The 23,242-nt window shown below is 43.2% G+C and overlaps 1 protein-coding gene across 6 annotated transcripts in view; it reads right to left on the bottom strand.

The window, feature by feature from the left end:
• Positions 1 to 594: 594 nt before the first annotated feature.
• Positions 595 to 23,242, bottom strand: part of LOC133411620 (tumor protein D54-like) — a 132,505-nt gene continuing 109,857 nt past the window's right edge. For 2 of the 6 annotated variants that reach the window (XM_061694195.1, XM_061694222.1), the window contains 3 exons: positions 9,080 to 9,124; positions 2,183 to 2,231; positions 595 to 1,704 (listed from right to left, as the gene is read on the bottom strand). In XM_061694195.1, the coding sequence (XP_061550179.1) occupies positions 1,633 to 1,704; positions 2,183 to 2,231; positions 9,080 to 9,124 (166 nt within the window). In that variant the 3' untranslated portion in view covers positions 595 to 1,632. Of the gene's footprint in view, positions 1,705 to 2,182; positions 2,232 to 6,742; positions 6,868 to 9,079; positions 9,125 to 23,242 lie in introns of all 6 variants that reach the window. The other 4 variants (XM_061694234.1, XM_061694212.1, XM_061694203.1 and 1 more) reach the window with 3 other exon arrangements.

Below are 23,242 nucleotides of genomic sequence, written 5' to 3'. Positions count from 1 at the left end.
CACAACCAACATTATCCCAGATTGTCGCACTACTCGTCACTTTAAACCGCATACACACCTTGAAGTCTCAGCGCCCTTTGCACAATGGTCATTGCACCGGACTATTGCAATATTAGTAATTCGAACTGCTCTAAGTGCTAGAGGACTCTGCATCTTTTTGCACAATTGTCAAAAAAAATAAATAAATGAAAAATTAAATGTACCGGCATTACCAGATAACTAGCAACCCTTTACTGCTCAGTGACCTTTTTTTTGTCAACGTCTTTCTGTCTCTAAAGTGTTCTGTAAATTGACTGTCTGTTGTCGTACTGGTGCGGCTCCAACTACCGGGGACAAATTCCTTGTGTGTTTTTGGACATACTTGACAAATAAAGATGATTCTGACTCTGATTCAACTATATAAAATAGCTACATTTTCATAGGTGAACATTCTAAACATATAAATGCATCACATACAAAATAACAATTGATATGTTCATTAAATGTTGAAAAACTTGAACAAGCAAGCATTGTAATTTTGAAAAACATTCTGGAACGCCTTTATATTGCATGTTGAAATGATTTTGTGTAGATGTGTATTAGACAAGCCATGTATTCATTTAAAGGAATGCTTTATTTATAACTCATTCAAAACAAAAACAAAAGTCATTCACCATAATCTTTCCCATGTGATCCAATGTCACAACAATAATTGTCTTCATCCAAGTCCAGAATAAAGCTAAGATTGCACTATTGACAACACGCACAGCTAACGTGTGCCTTTTGCACTTCTTTCCCCTCAAGAGTGTGGAGATAAAGCATCGCTCTGACAAAACTCATGGACAAGAAATGCAGCGTCACAGATTGAATACATATGTCAATTTCAACCAAGGAAACAAAATGTGCGATACTGAAGATCTTACAAGTGCAATTTAATGTTGGTTTGACATTTTGTGGGATTTTAATGTTTATGGCCGCTTTGCACATTTGAAGTGTTTTATGTTGCCAATGAACTGAAGGCATGTGTAACAACTTAAGTCACAGTGTTGTTTGGAGAAAACTTTGAGCAGCTTCTTTCATTATTCACGTGCACATACATAGCAATTAGTGTGGAACAGAGTGTGTTTGTGTTTCTTTTTGAGACTTTCAATTAGCAATACATCAATGCAAAATGGCCACCCGACCACGACTTAGGCTAGCAGCTAACGCTCCGTGCATTTATCAAACATGGACAAACATTGAAGCAAAAGTGTGAAATGAGCCCAGAAGGAAGCGTCGATGTCGACAAGTCACGTTGACACGTGTTTGTTTTAATCTTCCTTTCCTGCATGCAGAGAGCTTGTAAAACATGATGCAAAGCAGTGAAAAAGTGTTTATCATATAAAAGTATTCTCCGAAGAGCTCTGTGGCTGGGATACATCTGAGAGGAGACACGCACCAACCAGCCTAAGCACAACCCGCAAGTGTCTTGCATTCCGATGCGAGCATGCGTTCACACTGACAGGAATTAACAGGAAGTGGAGAGAAGCAAGGAAAGGTCAAAGGCCGTTGGCTGGATGGCAATGGAGCAGACGAGAGGGGCGAAACAGTTGTAGTTTTGGCGGAGGCCTTCAGCAGCGTCGCTGCAAAGTGAGGCGGTGACAATGGAGTTGTTCAGAATGGTGGGTTCTCCTGAGTGGGGGTGATGGAATCGCCATGGCTCTCATCCCCTTGGGGGCCCACCACCTGCACATGAAAGGACGTAGCATGTCAAGATTAGCTGTGAACACCCCAGAAGGTTTTTGGAGAATGCAAACTTTTTTTGTTATTGTTATTTTTTGTTATTTGAATATTTTCAGCCTTGTGTCTACATAGACACCATTTTGTGAGCCCTAAAGAGGCATTTCTTCACCCCCAAACAGGTCTCAAAATGGATAGATGCCTTAACGGCGTTACAAGTGGAGAAGATCAATACGCTCATTTTGTCAAAAGAGGTCAAGTCCCACCTCAAAATTCTTTGTCAGGACACTGAATTGATCACAACTAGACTGTGGTGATTGTCCTAAAAGTTGTTGGGTGGGAACTCGACCACTTAACGACTGCCCTGCTAAGGACAAAAAATAAATAAAAAACGGCATGAATTTTTTTGCTGTTACTGGTAGACCACCATGGCTATGCTGGTGAACCAGCATGGGATGTTGGTGGACCCCACGACATTGCTCACCTTCAGGTTGCCCACTTTGTCCTCAAACGACTTGAAGGTGGTGGAGTTCCTATGAAACGAGAACTGCGTCAACATGAGCGCCAACTGCTGCTAGAATATTAAAATAAAATTTAAAAAAAGATTAGAGAATGTGTTTTTTTAATGCAATCTAACATTGTCAACTTCGAACATTGAAACTTGTTGCATTCTAACAAAGTGGGAAGACTGACATTTTGAGACAAAAGTGAGTATTTGTGTTGGCAACGTGTTTGCTGCATGCGCCACATGTACAGTTCTACACACCAATTTAAGTGCTGCCTCTAAGAATGAAAATGTATGTCTGTCTTTCTCTGCTCTTTGCCTGCTCGCCTCTGTCTTCAGATTCTGGGCTGCTTGAGAACAAAAAGCTGCCTACTAAGGCTGTCACTATTGCATCGTTTTAGAATCAACTATCTATCCTTCAACTGCATAAGTTTGTGTATGGAGTGTATGCGTTGTGCAGAATGTGTTGAAGTTGTAGCCTATATTGGTTTTGGAGGATAAAAGCGTAATTAATTTTGGAAAAGAATACGCCAGAAAGCGGACGCCTGTATTCACTTCCGGTTTAGTTCGACTTACATTTAACGTTACTATCTCAAAATATCATTGTCTTGTATAGGGCACCACGTCTATTTTTATATTTGTAAAATTTAGGTAACTTTCAGCATGAAGTTGAGGAGAAAGCCAAGAGACCAGAAGAGACCCAGGGGGCATGTCGAAGAGATGGGGTAAGTGGAGACCACATCCATCAACTTGGATTTAGTCTACAATTTGGCCCATAAGAATGGGTTTAAAAATCATATATTAATCTCAATTACTCCCACAGTGTACTCTCCCACGCTTAGGAAAGAAACATAATTGTTACAACTCTCGCATAAGCACTAAACTAATGTTCTTGGCACAATCAGTTTTTACAGGTTGATATCAAACACAATGGCAGATTCAGAAGAAAAACTAATTCGGAAGGCAACCTGTAAAAACACAATCACACAGGCATCACAGTATACATTCCTGAAGGTTGGTTTTATCAACGTGGGATTCCTTCCATGTAATTTTAATGTCCACAGGCAGTGTCTCTCCCCACCACTGGTTGGTCGTGGATGTGTATGTGGGTACAAGAATGTTTAAAATATGTAAACAGTATTTATACTTTACATATTTGAGACAAATAATTATTTGTAAGATGTATTTACTTAAATCTTTAATTATATAATTATGAAATTATAAAACCTTATAGAGTAATTAATTCCTCACTGTCTTTTCCCCGCAATCAGCAATCCACAATCCCAATGCAGCTTCCATTTTCACAATTCTCTTACTACACGGAGTTACCATACCTTTCGCTTCCTTATTGAAGGTTATTGAAGCAGTTTTGCGGATATTTGCTTCCTCTTTCTTTATGTACCGCACTGTAGATTAATTCACGCCATAATGGCATGCCACAGATGCATACCCTCTTCTTCTACCCTCTTTGATCAAATCTAAAAGTTTCACTTTTTCGCTGATGGTCATTATCTTCTTCTTCCTCTTCTTCCTCTTGGGCGTCCCGGAGGAAGCTTTCACAGGGGAACAGCGCTTCGGCGGCATTGTAAGGGCTTGCTTAACTAACCAAAAAAATTATCGCTTAAACAAAAAAAGTTATTGCAAACACAACAGCGTGGACGAGAGTGGCGAGACACAACAAGGGAAGATGCTGGGTGAGGCTGCGATGATGCGCAGCCAATCAGCTCACGGGATGAATCCACTCGTGCTCTCATTGGTCGATGTCGCGCCGGGAACAAATCACGCGCCTTGTATGAGTGCCCGTACAGTACAGACATGTCTAGGCATGTACAAAGCCTCAGTCAACTCATCTCTTTGTTTGGTATGCAGGGAAACCTTCTCTCGCCCGCATCAACATAAAACAAAGCGTCTTTCCGCAATATGGCTGCCGATATGGCTGTATTCTTTTAAATTTTATTTTTGTAATTTTTTTTAATGAATATTTTGGAAAAACCCGCAAAGCACTGAAGCGGTGAGGCAACACTGTACTGTCCATCCATCCATCCATCCATCCATTTTCTACTCCACCTATCCTCACTTGGGTCGCGGGTATGCTGGAGCCTATCCCAGCTAACTACGGGCGAGAGGCGGGGTAGTACTGGAAGTAGTGTCTTAATCCTTCGTATCTGTATACAGTGTTGCCACAGTTACTTTGAAAAAGTAACTTTGTTACTTTACTGATTACTTGATTTCAAAAGTCACTAAGTTAGATAAAAGTAACTTTTTAGTTACTTTCAGCAGCTGTCAAGTGGCAGGAATATCACTTATCCACAGTAAAAAAAAAAAAAAGAAAAAAAAAAAGCATTAGCTTAACCGTACCCATTACTTGGTTAAGTACGCCACACAAGTTACAGAATGATGTCATCAACATGAAGCAATAACCTATATATTATTGTAGTTGAAGCCGCATTAAACTTAGTGCAGACTTGACATGCCAACACAATACAGTACGTTTCTAAATGTAAACAAGCACACCATTCTCAGGATTAGACTTTACACCGATTTTATCGGCCAAATAAGTATCGGCCAATAATTAGCATTTTATGCTGATCGGCTTTAATGTCATAATTCGCCGATCCGCTCAATGACGTTCCGCAAAAGACATTGAGTCCGCGTCGCCATTGTTCTCACTATATTTGAATCCAAAAGCTAGTTTACTTTTAGCCTTGTCGAGTGTCTTTTGACGTAGTAATGTAAATATCTGACGGCCAATAAAGTGATTAAAAAAAACAAAAACGTCGGCGGGCATTACGTGTTGCCCGGATCGACTACAAGACAAATTTGCTCTTTCCCGATTGCACTATGTCAGACTACTTCAATAAAATCTTGTATTCAGATACCGCCACATCCTGTTTTTTACGATCATTGGGCTTTAGCTTGTCAACTCAAATGGGATACACTCGTTACCGTGACGACGACAACAGGAATGGATCGCGCCGACTGTATTATAAGGGTAAAATGGGGAAAAACGTGTGTTGGTGGTCACCGGTGCTCAGGACAGGAGAGGACGTTCGTTTAATGCTTGCTTGAGGTATGTTCACATACTTTTAATACGATACGGCTCGCAAGCAGGCAACAAAAACGTTATGTATCCTAGCAAGCTAGTGCTAGCGCTAACGGTTGTACAACTCCAATTCCAATGAAGTTGGGACATTGTGTTAAACATAAAAACAGAATACAATGATTTGCAAATCATGTTCAACCTATATTTAATTGAATACACTACAAAGACAAGATATTTAATGTTCAAACTGATTAACTTTATTGTTTTTAGCAAATAATCATTAAATTAGAATTTTATGGCTGCAAAACGTTCCAAAAAAGCTGGGACTGGGTCATGTTTACCACCTAAATTCAATAAACGTTTGGGAACTGATGACACTAATTGTTGAACCTTTGTAGGTGGAATTCTTTCCCATTATTCCTTGACATACAGCTTCAAGAGTCCGTGGTATCCGTTGTCGTATTTTACGCTTCATAATGCGCCACACATGTTCAATGGGAGACAGGTCTGGACTGCAGGCAGGCCAGTCTAGTACCCACACTCTTTTACTATGAAGCCACGCTGTTGTGGTGCAGAATGTGGTTTGGCATTGTCTTGCTAAGCAGGGGCGTCCATGAAAAATACGTTGCTTGGATGGCAGCATATGTTTCTCCAAAACCTGTATGTACCTTTCAGCATTAATGGTGCCTTGACAGATGTGTAAGTTACCCATGTCATTGGCACTAACACAGCCCCATACCATCACAGATCTTGGCTTTTGAACTTTGCATCCATAACAGTCCAGGTGGTTCTTTTCCTCTTTGGCCCGGAGGACTCTACGTCCACAATTTCCAAAAACAATGTGGACTCGTCGGACCACAGAACACTTTACCACTTTGCATCAGTCCATCTTAGATGAGCTCGGGGCCAGAGAAGCCGGCGGTGTTTCTGGGTGTTGTTGATAAATGGCTTTTGCTTTGCATAGTAGAGTTTCAAGTTGCACTCACGGATGTAGCGCCGAACTGTTTTTATTGACATTGGTTTTCTGAAGTGTTCCTCAGCCCATGTGGTGATATCCTTTACACATTGATGTCAGTATTTGAAGCAGTGAGATCGAAGGTCACGGGCATTCAATGTTTGTTTTCGGCCTTGCTTACATGCAGTGATTTCTCCAGATTCTCTGAACCTTTTGATGATATTATGGACCGTAGAAGATGATTTTCAGTCTTTTTTGCCACCCACAGACATAAAATTCCAAGTTAATGATTATTTGCTAAAAACAGAGTTTATCAGTTTGAACATTAAATATCTTTGTGTCTTTGTACTGTATTCAATTAAATATAAGTTGAACATGATTTGCAAATCATGTTCAATTTTGTTTTTATTTGTGTTTAACACAACGTCCCAACTTCATTGGAATTGGGGTTGTACGTAAACATGCCGCCGTTCTGTCGAATCATGCTGTAAAGTTTCGGTGTGGGTGAAGTCATTTAATTACAATAAAGTAATTTAATTACAGGAAGTTAGCACGGCGGACGACTGGTTAGAGCGTCAGCCTCACAGTTCTGAGGACCTGGGTTCAATCTCCGGCCCCGCCTGTGTGGAGTTTGCATGTTCTCCCCGTGCCGGCGTGGGTTCCAACCTTTATAGAGCCAAGGAACATTTTACAAGTGAAAAATCTCACGGCACACCAACAAACAAAAATGTCACAAAAAGTGGATACATTAATTACTGTATGTACTTCCTGCCATCTAATAGAAGACCATTCATTTGTTCTCTGTCACTATGCCTCACTGGCATAATTTTTTTTGGAGCAATTAAGTACACAAGTATATACAGTAAATGAACAGGTCATTTAAATAGACGCATTGCTCCATCTTGTGATCGGATCGGTGATCGTTTTTTTAAACTCTCTGATCGGCCCCAAAAATCCTGATCGTGTAAAGCCTATTCAGTACACTGCCGATAGTTGTCTATGACAGCAACTGTGTGCATGCCTTTGTGCGTGCGTGTAAACGTGAAAGTGAGTGACACACACACACACACAAAAAGCACGGTGAAAAGCACCGTGGTCTTGATTATTTGGAAATGGAGGAGGTTTCCGACCAAGCTGAGTAACCGGGGAATAAGGGCCTTGGTCAGAGGTGAACGAGAACCCTATGGTCACTGAGGCAGAGCTCCAGTGTTCCCTTGCGGAGATAGGAGAATCATCCATCAACCATTGCTAATGCACTCCACCAATCAGGCCTTTATGGAAGAGTGGCCAGACGGAAGCCACTTCTCACTAAAAGGCACATGGCAACCCACTTGGAGTTTGCCAAAAGGCACTTTAAGGATTATCAGACCTGCAGAAAAATAATTCATCAATGCTCATCAACTGGGCGACTAGTGCGCATCGAGGGTAAGATGGCAGCTGCCAAAATAGAGAAATTCTTCAAGAGAACTTGCTCCAGAGTGCTCTGGAGCTCAGACGAGGCCGTTGATTCAACTTCCAACACGACAATGACTGAAAGGACACAGCCAAGATAACAAAGGAGTGGCTTCAGGAGTAGCCCTTGAGTGGCCAAGCCAGACCCCAGACTTGAATCCAATCAAACATCTCTAGAATGACCTAAAAATGGCTGTCCACCGACGCTGCCCATCCAACCTGATTGACCTTGAGAGGATCTACATAGAAGAAAGGGAGAAAATGCCCCAAAATAGGTGTGCCAAGCTCATAGAGCAGGGGTGTCAAACTCATTTTTGTCACAGGCCACATCCCAGTTATGGTTCCACTTGGATGGCCGTTATGGCAAACCCATGTGATTGCCTCATATTATTACATATACACAAATTAATGGATAATTACTTTTGAAATCAGAAGCCAGTAAAAACTGTTTGTTCAACTACAGTATGAATCCATTTTATTTTAAAAGGGGGGTTAGTAACAAAAAATGCTTGCAATATCTCAATATTTTTAAACATGAAGCCAATTTGCAATTTTGGTATTTTAGCAAGAAACACAAAGTCGATGCACACTCTCACGGGCCACATAAAATGCCGTGGCGGGCCGGATCTGGCCCTCGGGCCACCAGTTTGACACCTGTGTCATAGAGGCATACCCAGGAAGACTTGAGGCTGTAATTTCTGCCAAAGGTGTTTCAACAAGGGTGTGAATACTTATGTACCTATTATGTTTAAATTTTCAATAGATTTGCACAATTGTCTGAAAATATGTTTTTACTTGGTCATTATGGGATATTTTATGTAGATTTTTAAAACGGTATACTCAAATCAGCATTAAAATAAGTCTGTAACACCACAATGTGGAAAAAGCGAAGGGGTGTGAATACTTTCTGGTGGCACTGTAATTATCTCTGATAAGCAAAGATATATGAAACTGTTATTTCAAATGTCGACCATAATCTAATAAAACAGCTTGCAGTTTTTATGTTGACAGTGTTACTAATTAAAATTGCTTAGTTTAATTAAGTAGTTTTCTGCTTCTTTCTCTAATATCTTCGGTATTATCATAATTTAGTATATACTCTGTGTATATCAATGTTCTTATTCCATATAGTGGCAGAAGTATCGGTTATTGGCCAATATATCAGACATCTTCTTTTTTTAGCCCCCAATATCAGTATTGGCCCCACAAATCTCATGTCGGTCAGGCTCTAGTGCAAGCATCACTATATAAAACAAAAAGCAGTTTGTCAGGGTCGTCAGCCACAGTTTTGTTTACTGAAATAGCTCCTGCTTCCCAAGTGTGTAGAACATAGCAATAGTGACACTGTAGCATAGCAAAATTATGTTCTAACATTATCAACATTATTATAATTATTAAGAAGGCATGTGTGAGTGTGTTACATTACCTCATAGCTGGCATACTTATGGAGTGGCGAATGGAATAGTGGCTACTTTGTAGGCGTTAAAGAGGAGACAAAGAGGAGTGCACGTGTTACGATACAAAGCAGCCAGACATACGCACACACCCAAATGGCAGGGAGGAAGTAGCACACAGTCCTACCTAAAAGAATTGGAGAAAGGAAGCACTTTGTAGAACACACAGCAGCGTTAAGATATGCACAAAAATGAGTGTGAGGCTAAAACATTAGTTCACCACAGCAACAACAAGAGCAGACAAGGAAGATAGAGTTATCAAGAGTCATGATGAGCTGTGATCCTCACTGTTTCCTACATACTTGTTTTATATATACACTAAACACTATTGTTTTTAGTAGCATTAGTGTTATTAGTAGTACTACTGTTATATTAAAATTGTTGGGTTTTTTGGAGGGGCAATCATTTTGCCTGTGTAACGGGTTGTAGCATTTCTTTTATCTAGAGTTTTACTCTGGCATTCTTTTTTTATCAATTTTGCATCCTCTGGACACCTTTGTGGTTTAAAATCTTCATGTAAAACAACTGTGAAGTCATCATACGTTAATATTTATTCTCCTTTTTTTCATGAATAACGTAACTTCAGACTTTCTAGAACTACAAAATAGGCATTGGTCTGTATCATATTCTGTGTCTTTTGACAGTGTGATAATCGTGAGCAAAAATATCCTGGTTTCACAGTTTTACAGTAATGCAATGTAGCGTTTATTGGGGGACATCAAATTTGAGCTTATTTTAGAGTAAAACGAGGAGTTGGAAGCGGCGCCTGCCTCACTTCCGGGTTATCGTAATTTTAAATTACAGGGTTATAAATCAAGATCTTTGATAGATATGAGAGGCACCACGTCATATTTTTACAAGTTTAACTTGAGGCGAAATGACGACAAACCTTTGTAATCAGTCTCTTAACGGAAGGTGGCTACATTTTAGGTATTTTGAGTTCTAGACTTTATAGAGGTTTCGTTCCAAACCCAATCACACATATAATCAATGCAAGTGGTGAATTTTATAGAAAAAATTATAATAAAAAGGGCTTTCTACAGGATAAAACACATACAAACACAAAACAAACAAGATATCTACACACATTGGCAAAGGAAGGGATTTGTGACGTGAGATGAGCAGAATGGGCGTGTAGTGAATGGATATAGTTGAGGACTCCTGGTCTCGTTAATATAAACCCAAATATGCACTAATCCGTACTTTTAGTAGACCGCAATGTTGGACTGACGTCTCTGGCACACGTTTGAAGAAGGCGAGTCAGGCTCCCGAGTGTTCAGCCGGCCCGGTCCTCACTGCTAACAGGTGGATTCGACGGGAGGGAGGAATGAAAAAACAGGAGCAGCAGGAGGCAGGACGTCTCGTGTGACGTTCGGAGCGGGCACGCTACGTCCGCTTCCGTTCTCTCAGACTGAGTTTGGGCCCCCAAGCATGGGTGGCTCGAAGAGCTTGCAGGAAGCGGCAGTCGGGGATCGTCCGATGTGTCCTTCCACCTCGGGTGAAGTGGGCGTCCTGCCTGGCGCGGTCGTCGGCGAGCTGGTTGGAGTGACCAAAAAGACCTCTGCACCAAGACACCAAAAAACCTCTCCAACTTCTCCCAGCTCCAGCCCCTTTTATGGCCAGAGCGGGTCAAACAGGAAGGTTTACCCCCACCCCCTCCTTTTCTACCACCTTTGCGAACACCGAGGGGCTGGACTGCCTTTTGGTGTTATTTTTCCATTCTAGGATTATTTTGTGGTTTAAAACCAGTGGAATAAAATATTAATTATTGGGTTTAAGATAACGATACCATTTTCCTCACCCTGCATTGGTCCACGCTCATCCTCTTTCATACCTGTAATAAATGTTTCAAATGTTTGTGGTGTGGAGAACATTACTATTTTCATGTGACATTTGTGGCGTGGGGTGAGACATTCCATCTGGTTCAGTTAACAACAGATTTGACGTTAGACATTCAAGTTCACAATACGATACAGTCACTAGTGGCGTTCATGTAAAGTTCTTAAAAGATTGACTCCCAGTCGAGTCACAGACTGTCTTATGAACTCCTGTTTGTAGTGTCGTTCCGTTGCCCGTGGGTGTCGCTGTTGCCTGTTCCCACTCCCAACTAGCAGCTCTCAGCAGGGTGGCTGCGGGTCCAATCCTGCGACTGCCGGGGAGTTAATTAACTTAGCGTTCGGGGGCGAACCCAGCATCCGTGGGTCTCCCCTTTGAAGTCACAGGCAGACGTGATTCACTTAGCGTCGGCATGGCAAAGCAAATGTCTGTGTCTTGTTGAAGATAGTCTATTGTGTTAATACGTTTAGAGTCTGCGTGTGACTCTGGAGTTACAGTCTACCTTGGCGGGGAGCGGCGGTAGTGCGCGGTTGGGTTTTTTATTGAAAATACATTTTCACAGGACACAGAGGAAAAAGTAAGGGATCCCTTAGATTTAATAACTGGAAGACCCTCTTTTGGCAGCAATAACCTCAACCAAACGTTTCCTGTAGTTCCAGATCAGACATGCACAATGATCAGGATGAATGTTGGACCATTCCTCTTTCCAAAACTGTTGCAGTTTAGCAAGATACCTGGGATGTCTGGTGTGAAAAGCTCTCGGGGTCATGCCACAGCATCTCAATCGGGTTGAGGTCAGTTTATACACAGAGGATACGGAAATTATTCAGACCCCCTCAAATTTTTCATTCTTTGTTATATTGTAGCCATTTGCTAAAATCATTTAAATATTTTTTTTTCCTGATTAATGTACACACAGCACCCCATATTGACAGAAAAAAAACGGAATTGTTGAAATTTTTGCAGATTTATGAAAAAAGAAAAACTGAAATATCACACAGCCATAAGTACTCAGACCCTTTGCTGTGACACTCATATATTTAACTCTGGTGCTGTCCATTTCTTCTATTCATCCTTGAGATGGTTCTAAACCTTCATTGGAGTCCAGTTGTGTTTGAGTATACTGATTGGACTTGATTAGGAAAGCCACACACCTGTCTATATAAGACCTTACAGCTCACAGCGCATGTCAGAGCAAATGAGAATCATGAGGTCAAAGGAACTGCCTGAAGAGCTCAGAGACAGAATTGTGGCAAGGCAGAGATCTGGCCAAGGTTACGAAAAACAATTCAGCTGCATTTCAGGTCCCTAAGAGCACAGTGGCCTCCATAATCCTTAAATGGAAGACGTTTGGGACGATCAGATCCGTTTCTAGAGCTGGCCGTCTGGCCAAACTGAGCAATTGGGGGAGAAGAGCCTTGTGAGAGAGGTAAAGAACAACCCAAAGATCACTGTGGCTGAGCTCCAGAGATGCAGACGGGAGATGGGAGAAAGTTCTAGAAAGTAAACCATCACTGCAGCCCTCCCCCAGTCGGGGCTTTATGGCAGAGTGGCCCAATGGAAGCCTCTCGTCAGTGCAAGGTACATGAAAGCCCGCATGGAGTTCGCTAAAAAAAACACCTGAAGGACTCCAAGATGCTGAGAAGTAGATTATCTGGTCTGATGAGACCAAGATAGAACTTTTTGGCCTAAATTCTAAGCGGTATGTGTGGAGAAAACCAGGCACCTCTCATCACCTGCCCAATACAGTCCCAACAGTGAAGCATGGTGGTGGCAGCATCATGCTGTAGGGGTGTTTTTCAGCTGCAGGGACAGGACAAATGGTTGCAATTGAAGGAAAGATGAATGCGGCCAAGTACAGGGATATCCTGGACGAAAACCTTCTCCAGAGTGCTCAGCACCTCAGACTGTGCCGACGGTTCACCTTCCAACAAGACAATGACCCTAAGCACACAGCGAAAATATCAAAGGAGTGGCTTCAGAACAACTCCGTGACTGTCCTTAAATGGCCCAGCCAGAGCCCTGACTTAAACCCAATTGAGCATCTCTGGAGCGACCTGAAAATGGCTGTCCACCAACGTTCACCATCCAACCTGACAGAACTAGAGAGGATCTGCAAGGAGGAATGGCAGATGATCCCCAAATCCAGGTGTGAAAAACATGTTGCATCATTTGCAAAAAGACTCATGGCTGTATTGGCTCAAAAGGGTTCTTCTACTAAATACTGAACAAAGGGTCTGAATACTTATGGCTGTTTGATATTTCAGTTTTTCTCTATTAAAAAATCTGAAAACCTCCTTCCATCAGCAAGGGCATTGAAGATGAAACGTGGCTGGGTCTTTCAGCATTACAATGATCCCAAACACACCGCCCGGGCAACGAAGGAGTGGCTTTGTAAGAAGCATTTCAAGGTCCTGGAGTGGCCTAGCCAGTCTGAAGATCTTAACCCCGTAGAAAATCTTTGGAGGGAGTTGAAAGCCTGTGTTTCCCAGCGACAGCCCCAAAACATCACTGCTCTAGAAGAGATCTGCATGGAGGAATGGGCCAAAATACCAGCAAAAGTGTGGGAAAACCTTGTAAGACTTACAGAAAACATTTGATCTCTGTCATTGCCAACAAACGGTATACAACAAATATTGAGTTGAACTTTGATTGACCAAATACTTATTGTCCACCATAATTAGTGAATAAATTCTTTAAAAATCAGACAATGTGATTTTCTGGATTTTTGTTCTCATTTGTCTCTCATAGGTGAGATATACCTATGATGAAAATTACAGCCCTCCCTCATCTTTTTAAGTGGATGAACTTGCACAATTGGTGGCTGACTAAATACTTTTTTGCCGCAATGTAGTTTAACCTATTTCAGTTGGCCCTGTGTGAAAAAAGTGAATGTCCCCTAAACCTAATAACTGGTTGGGGCACCCGTAGCAGCAACAACTGCAATCAAGCTGCAATCACAGCTCTTACAGAGCTGTGGAGGAAATTTGGCACACTCATTTTGCTGAATTGTTGTAATTCTGCCACATTAGAAGGTTTTCAAGCATTAACTGCCTTAAGGTGATGCCACAGCATCTCAATAGGATTCAGGTCAGGACTTTGATGAGGCCACTCCAAAGTCTTCATTTTGTTTGTCTCCAGCCATTCAGAGGTGGACTTGCTGGTGTGTTTTGGATCATTGTCGTTTTGCAGAACCGAAGTGTGTTTCAGCTTGAGGTCACGAACAGATGGCTGGACATTCTCCTTCAGGATTTTTTGGCAGACACCAGAATTCATGGTTCCATTTATCACAGCAAGTCTTCCAGTTCCTGAAGCAGCAAAACAGCCCCAGACCATCACACTACCCCGACCATATCTTACTGTTGGTATAATGTTATTTTTCTGAAATGTGGTGTTACGTTTTCACCAGATGACAGACACCGTCCAAAAAGTTAAAAAATTTTTCTCTTCGGACCACATAGTACTTTCCCAAAAGTCTTGGGGATCATCAATATGTCTCCTGGCAAATTAAGCGAGCCTTAATGTTCTTTTTGTTCAGCAGTGGTTTTCGTCTTGGAACTCTGCCATGCAGGCCATTTTTGCCTAGTCTCTTTTGGTGGAGTCAGCCGGCCACTCCTGGGAAGGTTCACCACTGTTGTATGTTTTTGCCATTTGTGGATAATGGCTCTCACTGTGGTTTGCTGGAGGCCCAAAGCTTTTGAAATGGCTTTATAACCTTTTCCACACTGACAGATCTCAATTACTCTCACATGTGTTCCTGAATTTCTTTAGATCTTGGCATGATGTCTAGCTTTTGAGGATCTTTTGGTCTACTTTGGGAAAAAGAATAGAGGAAAACAAACCACCACAGAACTTCTTCAGTTATTAGAGAAAATACCTTCCTCTTGACATGTTCAGATCTCAGGGCTGTGAAATGGAAAAAGTAAAATCCGAGGAACAATTCGCGGGGGTGCAACTCAGGTGCTGTCCATTTCATCTGATCATCCTTGAGATGGTTCTACACTTTCATTGGAGTCCAGCTGCATTTGATGATCCTGATTGGACTTTATTAGGAAAGCCACACACCTGTCTATATAAGACGTTACACCTCACAGTGCATGTCAGAGCAAATGAGAATCATGAGGTCAAAGGAACTCCCTTAAACCCAATTGAGGATCTCTGGAGAGACCTGAAAATGGCTGTCCACCAACGTTCACCTTCCAACCTGACAGAACTGGAGAGGATCTGCAAGGAGGAATGGCAAACCCAGGTGCGAAAAACTTGCATCATTCCCAAAAAAAATATGTTTGAAAGTACGTAGCAAATTCATAGAAATGTGATAGCAAAATACCTGGTAAGCTATAATTTGACTGCTTCGTTTTAACCAGCTGTGCATGCTTCTTTCCGTTAACGTGATCGATCATGTGCGTTCTTCCTCCATATCCATACTTCACATCCTGATGACACAAGATGCAGAATGCCTTCCCAGGTTCTTTAATTCTTTCTCATATTTTCATGAAGGCTTTTTCGTGAAGGCATGACTTTTAATTCCAGCCAGTCCTCGCGTCTCCCTCTGTAGAGTCCCCTCCGTGACAAAGACATACCGCAAAGAATGTAAAATCTTGATAGCTTACAGTGAATATATATGTGTAGAAGGATCATACCGATAAAATACAAATGGCGGAAGATTTGCACCTTGCCTGCGGTAATATAATTATCACATCACCTTCTCCCAATCATTCTAGTGTTCATTGGAAACCTTCGGACAGGCCAGTACATGTGCCTTCTTGAGCAGGGGGACTTTACAGGTACTGCAGGATTTAAATCCATTAAGGCATAGTGTGTTACCAATGTTTTTCTTGGTGACTGTGGTACCAGATGCCTTGAGATCATAAAAAAGCTCCTCCCATGTAGTTCGGGGCTGATGCCTAACCTCTCATTATCATTGATACCCTACAAGGTGAAATCTTGTGAGGAGCCCCAGACCGAGGGAGACTGACAGTCATTTTATGTTTATTCCACTTTTTAATTATTGCACCAACAGTTGTCGCCTTCTCACCCAGCCTCTTGCCTTGTAGTCCATTCCAGCCTTGTGCAAGTCTACAATCTTGTCCCTGATGTCCTTAGAAAGTTTTTTGGTCTTGCCCATGATGGAAAGGTTAGTGTCTGATGGATTAATTCTGCGGACAGCTGTCTTTATAGAGGAAAAAAGTTAAGATACTGTAGTATGTCTAGCTAATGGATTTAGATTAGAAGTACAATCCCAATTCCAATGAAGTTGGGACGTTGTGTTAAACATAAATAAAAACAGAATACAATGATTTGCAAATCATGTTCAACCTATATTTAATTGAATACACAACAAAGAACGAATATGTCCATAACGAACACCATGTTCAAGCATAAGGGTTCCACACGTGCACTTGGCACCAGGACACCTTAGGTTGCAGTTCGATGATCGACTTTGTGGTCGTGTCATCGGACATGCGGCCGCATGTCTTGGACACTCGGGTGAAGAGAGGGGCGGAGCTGTCAACTGATCATCACCTGGTGGTGAGTTGGCTCCGATGGTGGGGGAAGATACCGGTAAGACGTTGCAGGCCCAAACGTATTGTGAGGGTCTGTTGGGAACGTCTGGCGGAATCCCCTGTCAGAAGGACTTTCAACTCCCACCTCCAACAGAACTGCTCTTGTTCCAGGGGGGGCGGGGGACATCGAGTCCGAGTGGACCATGTTCCGTGCCTCCATTGCTGAGGCGGTCGACCGGAGTTGTGGTTGGTACCTGTCGTGGCGGCAATCCCCGAACCCGTTGGCGGACACCAATGGTGAGGGATGCCGTCAAGCTGAAGAAGGAGTCCTATCGGGCCTTTTAGGACTGTGGAACTCCTCAGGCAGCTGATGGGTACTGGCTGGCCAAGCGGAATGCAGCTTTGGTGGTCGCTGAAGCAAACACTCGGGCATGGGAGGAGTTCGGTGAGGCCATGGAGAAAGACTTCTGGACGGCTTCAAGGAAATTGTGGCCCATCATCCAGCGTCTTAGGAGGGTGAAGCAGTGCACCATCAACACTGTTAATAGTGGGGATGGGGCGCTGCTGACCTCGACTCGGGACATTGTGAGCCGGTGGGGAGAACACTTCGAAGACCTCCTCAATTCCACCGACACGCCTTCCCATGAGGGAGCAGAGTCTGGGTTCTTTGAGGCGGATTCTCCTATCTCTGGGGTTGAGGTCACCGAGGTGGTTAAAAGCTCCTGGCAAGGCCCCAGGGGTGGATGAGATTCGCCCGGAGTTCCTCAAGGCTCTGGATGTTGGAGGGCTGTCCTGGTTAACACGCCTCTGCAACATCGCGGACATCAGGGACAGTGCCTCTGGATTGGCAGACTGGGGTGGTGGTGGGTGTGTTCACCGGAGGGTGTGTTCCACTCCTCAACCTCCCTGGTAAGGTCTTTTCAAGGGTGCTGGAGAGGAGGGTCCGTCGGGAAGTCGAATCTCAGATTCAGGAGGAGCAGTGTGGTTTTCGTCCTGGCCGTGAAATAGTGGACCAGCTCTACACCCTTGGCAGGGTCCTCGAGGGTGCATGGGAGTTTGCCCAATCAGTCTACATGTGTTTTGTGGACTTGGAGAAGGCGTTTGACCGTGTCCCTCGGGGGGGTCCTGTGGGAGGTGCTTTGGGAGTATGGGGTACCAAACCCCCTGATACGGGCTGTTCGGTCCCTGTACGACCGGAGTCAGAGTTTGGTCCGCATATCTGGCAGTAAGCCGGACTCGTTTCCGGTGAGGGTTGGACTCCGCCAAGGCTGCCCTTTGTCACCGATTCTGTTCATAACTTTTGTGGACAGAATTTATAGGCGCAGCCGAAGCATAAAGAGGGTCCGGTTTGGTGGCCTCCGTATTGCATCTCAGAATCATCCTTATTTGCCAAGTATGTCCAAAAAAACACACAAGGAATTTTTCTCCGGTAGTTGGAGCCGCTCTAGTACGACAACAGACAGTCAATTGATAGAGAACACTTTTGAGACATAAAGACATTGACAACAAAAACACCCACTGAGCAATAAAGTGTTGCTAGTTGTCTGGTAATGCTGGTACATTATTATTATTATTATTTTTATTTTTTTTGACAATTGTGCAAAAGATGCAGAGTCCTCTAGCACTTAGAGCAGTTTGAATGACTAATATTGCAATAGTCCGGTGCAATGACCATTGTGCGATAATCTGAGACAATGTTGATTGTGCAAATGTTGCAGATACTCCTCAATGAGTGTGCAAATGGAGCAGATGCTACTCTGGCATGAGTGGCCAGTATTTGTCAACAACAGATATGCAAATAGTACAGCGTGGCGAGACTACTACAGTGAGTCCATGAGTAATATATAATTGGCCCCACAGAAATGTGACAACGAACTCAAGTCAGAAAATTGCCAGCATTTTGTAATGGAATTGTAGGTTGGGTGTTTAAGAAGTTGATTGCAAGAGGGAAGAAGCTGTTCGAATGTCTGCTAGTTCTAGTTTGCATTAATCGGTGGTGCCTACCTGAGGGAAGGAGCTGGAAGAGCTGGTGACCGGGATGTGGAGGGTCCGAGAGGATTTTGCACGCTCTTGTCTTAGTTCTGGCAGTGTGAAAGTGCTCAAGGGTGGGTCGGGGGATACCGACAATCCTTTCAGCAGTTTTGATTGTCCGTTGCAGTCGGAGTTTGTCCTTTTTTGTAGCAGCACTAAACCAGGCTGTGATGGAAGAACACAGATACTGATTCGATGACCACTGTGTAGAACTGCCTCAGCAGCTACTGTGGCAGGCCGTGCTTTCTCAGAAGCCGCAGGAAGTACATCCTTTGCTGGGCCTTTTTGAGGACGGAGTTGATGGTGGCCGCCCACTTCAGGTCCCGAGAGACTGTAATTCCCAGGAATTTGAAGGTCTCGACGGTTGACACAAGGCAGCTTGACAACGTGAGGGGCAGCTGTGGTGAAGGATGCCTCCTGAAGTCCACGATCATCTCTACAGTCTTGAGCGTGTTCAGCTCTCTTTTTGCTTTTTGCAGATGATGTGGTTCTGTTGGCTTCATCAAGCCGTGACCTCCAACTCTCATTGGAGCGGTTCACAGCTGAGTGTGAAGCGGCTGGGATGAGAATCAGCACCTCCAAATCTGATCTCCAGGTCGGGGATGAGATGCTGCCCCAAGTGGAGGAGTTCAAGTATCTTGGGGTCTTGTTCACGAGTGAGGGAAGAATGGAACGGGAGATCGACAGGCGGATCGGTGCAGCGTCTGCAGTGATGCAGACTTTGTATCGATCCGTTGTGGTAAAGAAGGAGCTGACCCGGAAGGCGAAGCTCTCGATTTACCGGTCGATCTACGTTCCTACCCTCACCTATGGTCACGAGCTGTGGGTCGTGACAGAAAGAACAAGATCCCGGATACAAGCGGCCGAAATGATTGAGATAGGTTGACCCTTAGAGATAGGGTGAGAAGCTTGGTCATCCGGGAGGATCTCAGACTAGAACCGCTGCTTCTCCACATCGAGAGGAACCCGATGAGGTGGCTGGGGCATCTGATTCGGATGCCTCCCGGACGCCTCCCTGGTGAGGTGTTCCGGGCACGTCCCACCGGGCGGAGTCCCCAGGGACGACCCAAGACACGCTGGAGAGACTACATCCTTCTGCTGGCCTGGGAACGCCTCGGGATCACCCTGGAAGAGCTGAATGAAGTGGCTGGGGAGAGGGAAGCCTGGGTATCCCTGCCAAAGCTACTGCCCCCGCGACGCGACCTCAGATAAGCGGTAGAAAATGGATGGATGGATGGTCAAAGTCAAGATATTTAATGTTCAAACTGATAAACTTTTTTCATCATTAACTTAGAATTTTATGGCTGCAACACGTTCCAAAAAAGCTGGGACAGGTGGAAGAAAGTCAAGGAATGCTCAAACAGCTGTTTGGAACATCCCACAGGTGAACAGGCTAATTCGGAACAGGTGGGTGCCATGATAGGGTATAAAAGGTGCTTCCCTGAATTGCTCAGTCATTCACAAGCAAAGATGGGGCGAGGTTCACCTCTTTGTGAACAAGTGCGTGAGAAAATAGTCGAACAGTTTCAGGACAATGTTCCTCAACGTACAATTGCAAGGAATTTAGGGATTCTATCTTCGACGGTCCATAATATCATCAAAAGGTTCAGAGAATCTGAAGAAATCAACGCATGTAAGCGGCAAGGCCAAAAACCAAGATTGAAAGCCCGTGACCTTCGATCCCTCAGGCGGCACTCCATCAAAAACCGACATCAATTAGTAAAGGATATCACCACATGGGCTCAGGAACACTTCAGAAAACCAATGTCAGTAAATACAGTTCGGCGCTACATCCGTAAGTCCAACTTGAAACTCTACTATGCAAAGCAAAAGCCATTCATCAACAACACCCAGAAACACCGCTGGCTTTTCTGGGCCTGAGCTCATCTAAGATGGACTGATGCAAAGTGGAAAAGTGTTTTCGAGTCCACATTTCAAATTGTTTCTGGAAATTGTGGACATCGTGTCCTCCAGGCCAAAGAGGATAACTTACACATCTGTGAAGGCACCATTAATGCTGAAAGGTACATACAGGTTATGGAGAAACATATGCTGCCATCCAAGCTACGTCTTTTTCATGGACGCCCCCTGCTTATTTCAGCAAGACAATGCCAAACCACATTCTGCACGTGTTACAACAGCGTGGCTTCGTAATAAAAGAGTGCGGGTGATGTACAGCTGAAGCTGTACATCAAGCAAGAATGGGAAGGAATTCCACCTACAAAGCTTCAACAATTAGTGTCCTCAGTTCCCAAACGTTTATTGAATGTTGTTAAAAAAAAGTGATGTAACACAGTGGTGAACATGACCCTGTCCCAGCTTTTTTGGAACGGGTTGCAGCCATAAGTTAATTATTAGTTGCTAAAAACAATAAAGTTTATCAGTTTGAACATTAAATATCTTGTCTTTGTAGTGTATATAATTAAATATAGGTTGAACATTATATGCAAATCATTGTATTCTGTATTTATTTAACATAACGTCCCAACTTCATTGGAATTGGGGTTGTACTTAAAGTGAGAGAACTAGTCTGTTGGTAGGGGATCAATACTTATTTCATTCAAATAAAAATGGATATACATTTTCATCTTTTATTTAATGTGATTTTCTTTTAATATTCTGTGTCTCACTGTGAACATAAACCTACCATTAAAAGTAAAGACCGCTCATGTCTTTGTCAGTGGGTAAATTTACAAAATCAGGGACGGATCACAAAAATTATTTCCTCCACTGTAAATAGATAAGTCAAGAGATGTCCTATCATTTATTCAGGAATAAATTACAAGATGTGGTCTTTTTCTCACTTGAGCCCTTGCCCCCCAAAATGTCTGTGCACGTCCCTGGTTGTCTACTTTGGCAGGTGCCATAAACCAGATGATGTCTTCAAGACTGCAGATGTCCTTCTCACTTAGAGTATTCACCGCTTCTCCTTTCCTGTTCCTTTGACATGAGTGTAGCAACCACTGTAGGCTGATGCTTTACAAATTGTTCGATCATGTCATGAGAGCTAGTCCACTGTGTTAGTACATTTTGAGCTAGCTATGTGGGAAGACTATGTCTGTTGCTGCTGTTTCTCTCATAGGACTTCAACTCCGCTTGTGTTGCAATGCAAGAACCTAAACATCTTCTTCACTTTTCCCAGTAACCTTTCAGCAGTGTCAACTTGAAAGGCTTTCTGAGGCCAGATTTAATGTGTGAACAAAGTGTCATATTTCCCTCCACTCCAGCTACTATCATATCCGGGCATGATCAGTAACTAGGGCTGGCTCTTTGTGTGCAATGTTCAATTTGACACGTTTCCTTTAACAAAGCACCTGTTTTGTTACTCATTGAATACCTTGGTTTGTAAAACATGACACCTCAGCTCCCAGCCGGGAGAGATCCTCGAGAGAGAGGATTGTCACATCGGAGTCAGTTGCACATGATGTCCAGGTATCGGTGGTAATTGCCACTCATTCTGTATTCAAAAGCTGTTTTTTCACTTCATCCTTAACTTTGTTGTACAACACTGGTAGGCACTTGTTCAGTGATATGCTGTTGAGTCGGTATGGTGCATCAGGGCTCTAATGATTTTAACATGTCCCGAAAGCCCTCATACTCCACGACAGAGCAAGGTCTCAAGTCTTTGACAATAATCTGGGTTATTGATGCCGTTATTACCTTTGCTCTCATCGGGTTGCCGGTGACTTTTGGCTCGAATAAGTCTTGTATGCCTGTGTCTTTGTCTGACCATATCTTCATGCAAGCCTCCTCCTCGTTTTTTCCCCCATGGCGTTTCACCATGTGAGTGTGGAAATTTGTTGTACTGCCGGTGTCCTTTAGCGCAGCTTCAGTCTTTGCATATTTCGACACTTTTATTCAGTTCTCAATTTTTCATATAAAATCTGAATTACTTCCACACTTTGGAGTTTATACTTACTTAATATACTTATTGTGACTCCTGTCCGTATCTGCCATTTCTCCATGCATAACTGTGACAAGTCTCACGAGAGTTTTAAGAGAGCAGGAGATGGCTGTGTGATATTTCAGTTTTTCTTTAATAAATCTCCAAAGATTTCAACAATTCTGTTTTTTTTTCTGTCATTATGGGGTGCTGTGTGTACATTAATGGGGGGTGAACTTAAATGATCTTAGCAAATGGCTCCAATAAAACAAAGTGTGAAAAATTTAAGGGGGTCTTAATACTTTCCGTACCTACTGTATATGTAATAATAAATGTACATTAGTTATCCCATATTTACTCTTATAGTATTGGAAAGCATTTATTCAGCAATATAACCTTGTTTGTATCATGTAAGTTGAAGTTGTCTGTGAAGATGGTTTACACGTTGCGGTTATGTGCTCCCCCAACTTTATAGCAGCAACAGCTGTGTAAATGGGAACCGCCCAAAGGAAATAAAAAGAGAGGGATCGGCAGAGTGTGCTCAGAGCGGTAGGAGATTGTTACTGCGAACAATTCTGTTCGTTCTCCTCGCGAGTAAAATAACCATCTCTTGTCTTCCTTCCTTGTTTATTGTTTATTAAATGTTCTAGGTTGTTTGAACCTGACATTAATTTGGTCCTTCGATCCGGATGCCAAAATACCTAAGGATTCCAGCGGGTGTGGTGGACTCCAGAAAGACCGTGGCCACGGCAGGCTCCCTAGGGTGAGCCTGAGATCCTTTTTCAGGACTGGACCTCGACCCACCAGCTGGGATCTGACGGTTGACAGCATTCCGACGGAGGGAAGACAACAGTGGTGAGTTAAACTTCCTTAAAGGG

This window comes from Phycodurus eques, chromosome 1, assembly GCF_024500275.1.
Source record: "Phycodurus eques isolate BA_2022a chromosome 1, UOR_Pequ_1.1, whole genome shotgun sequence".
NCBI lineage: Eukaryota > Metazoa > Chordata > Actinopteri > Syngnathiformes > Syngnathidae > Phycodurus > Phycodurus eques.
The sequence above is the reverse complement of the archived record's forward strand: the minus strand, read 5'-3'. Positions and strand labels throughout refer to the sequence as shown.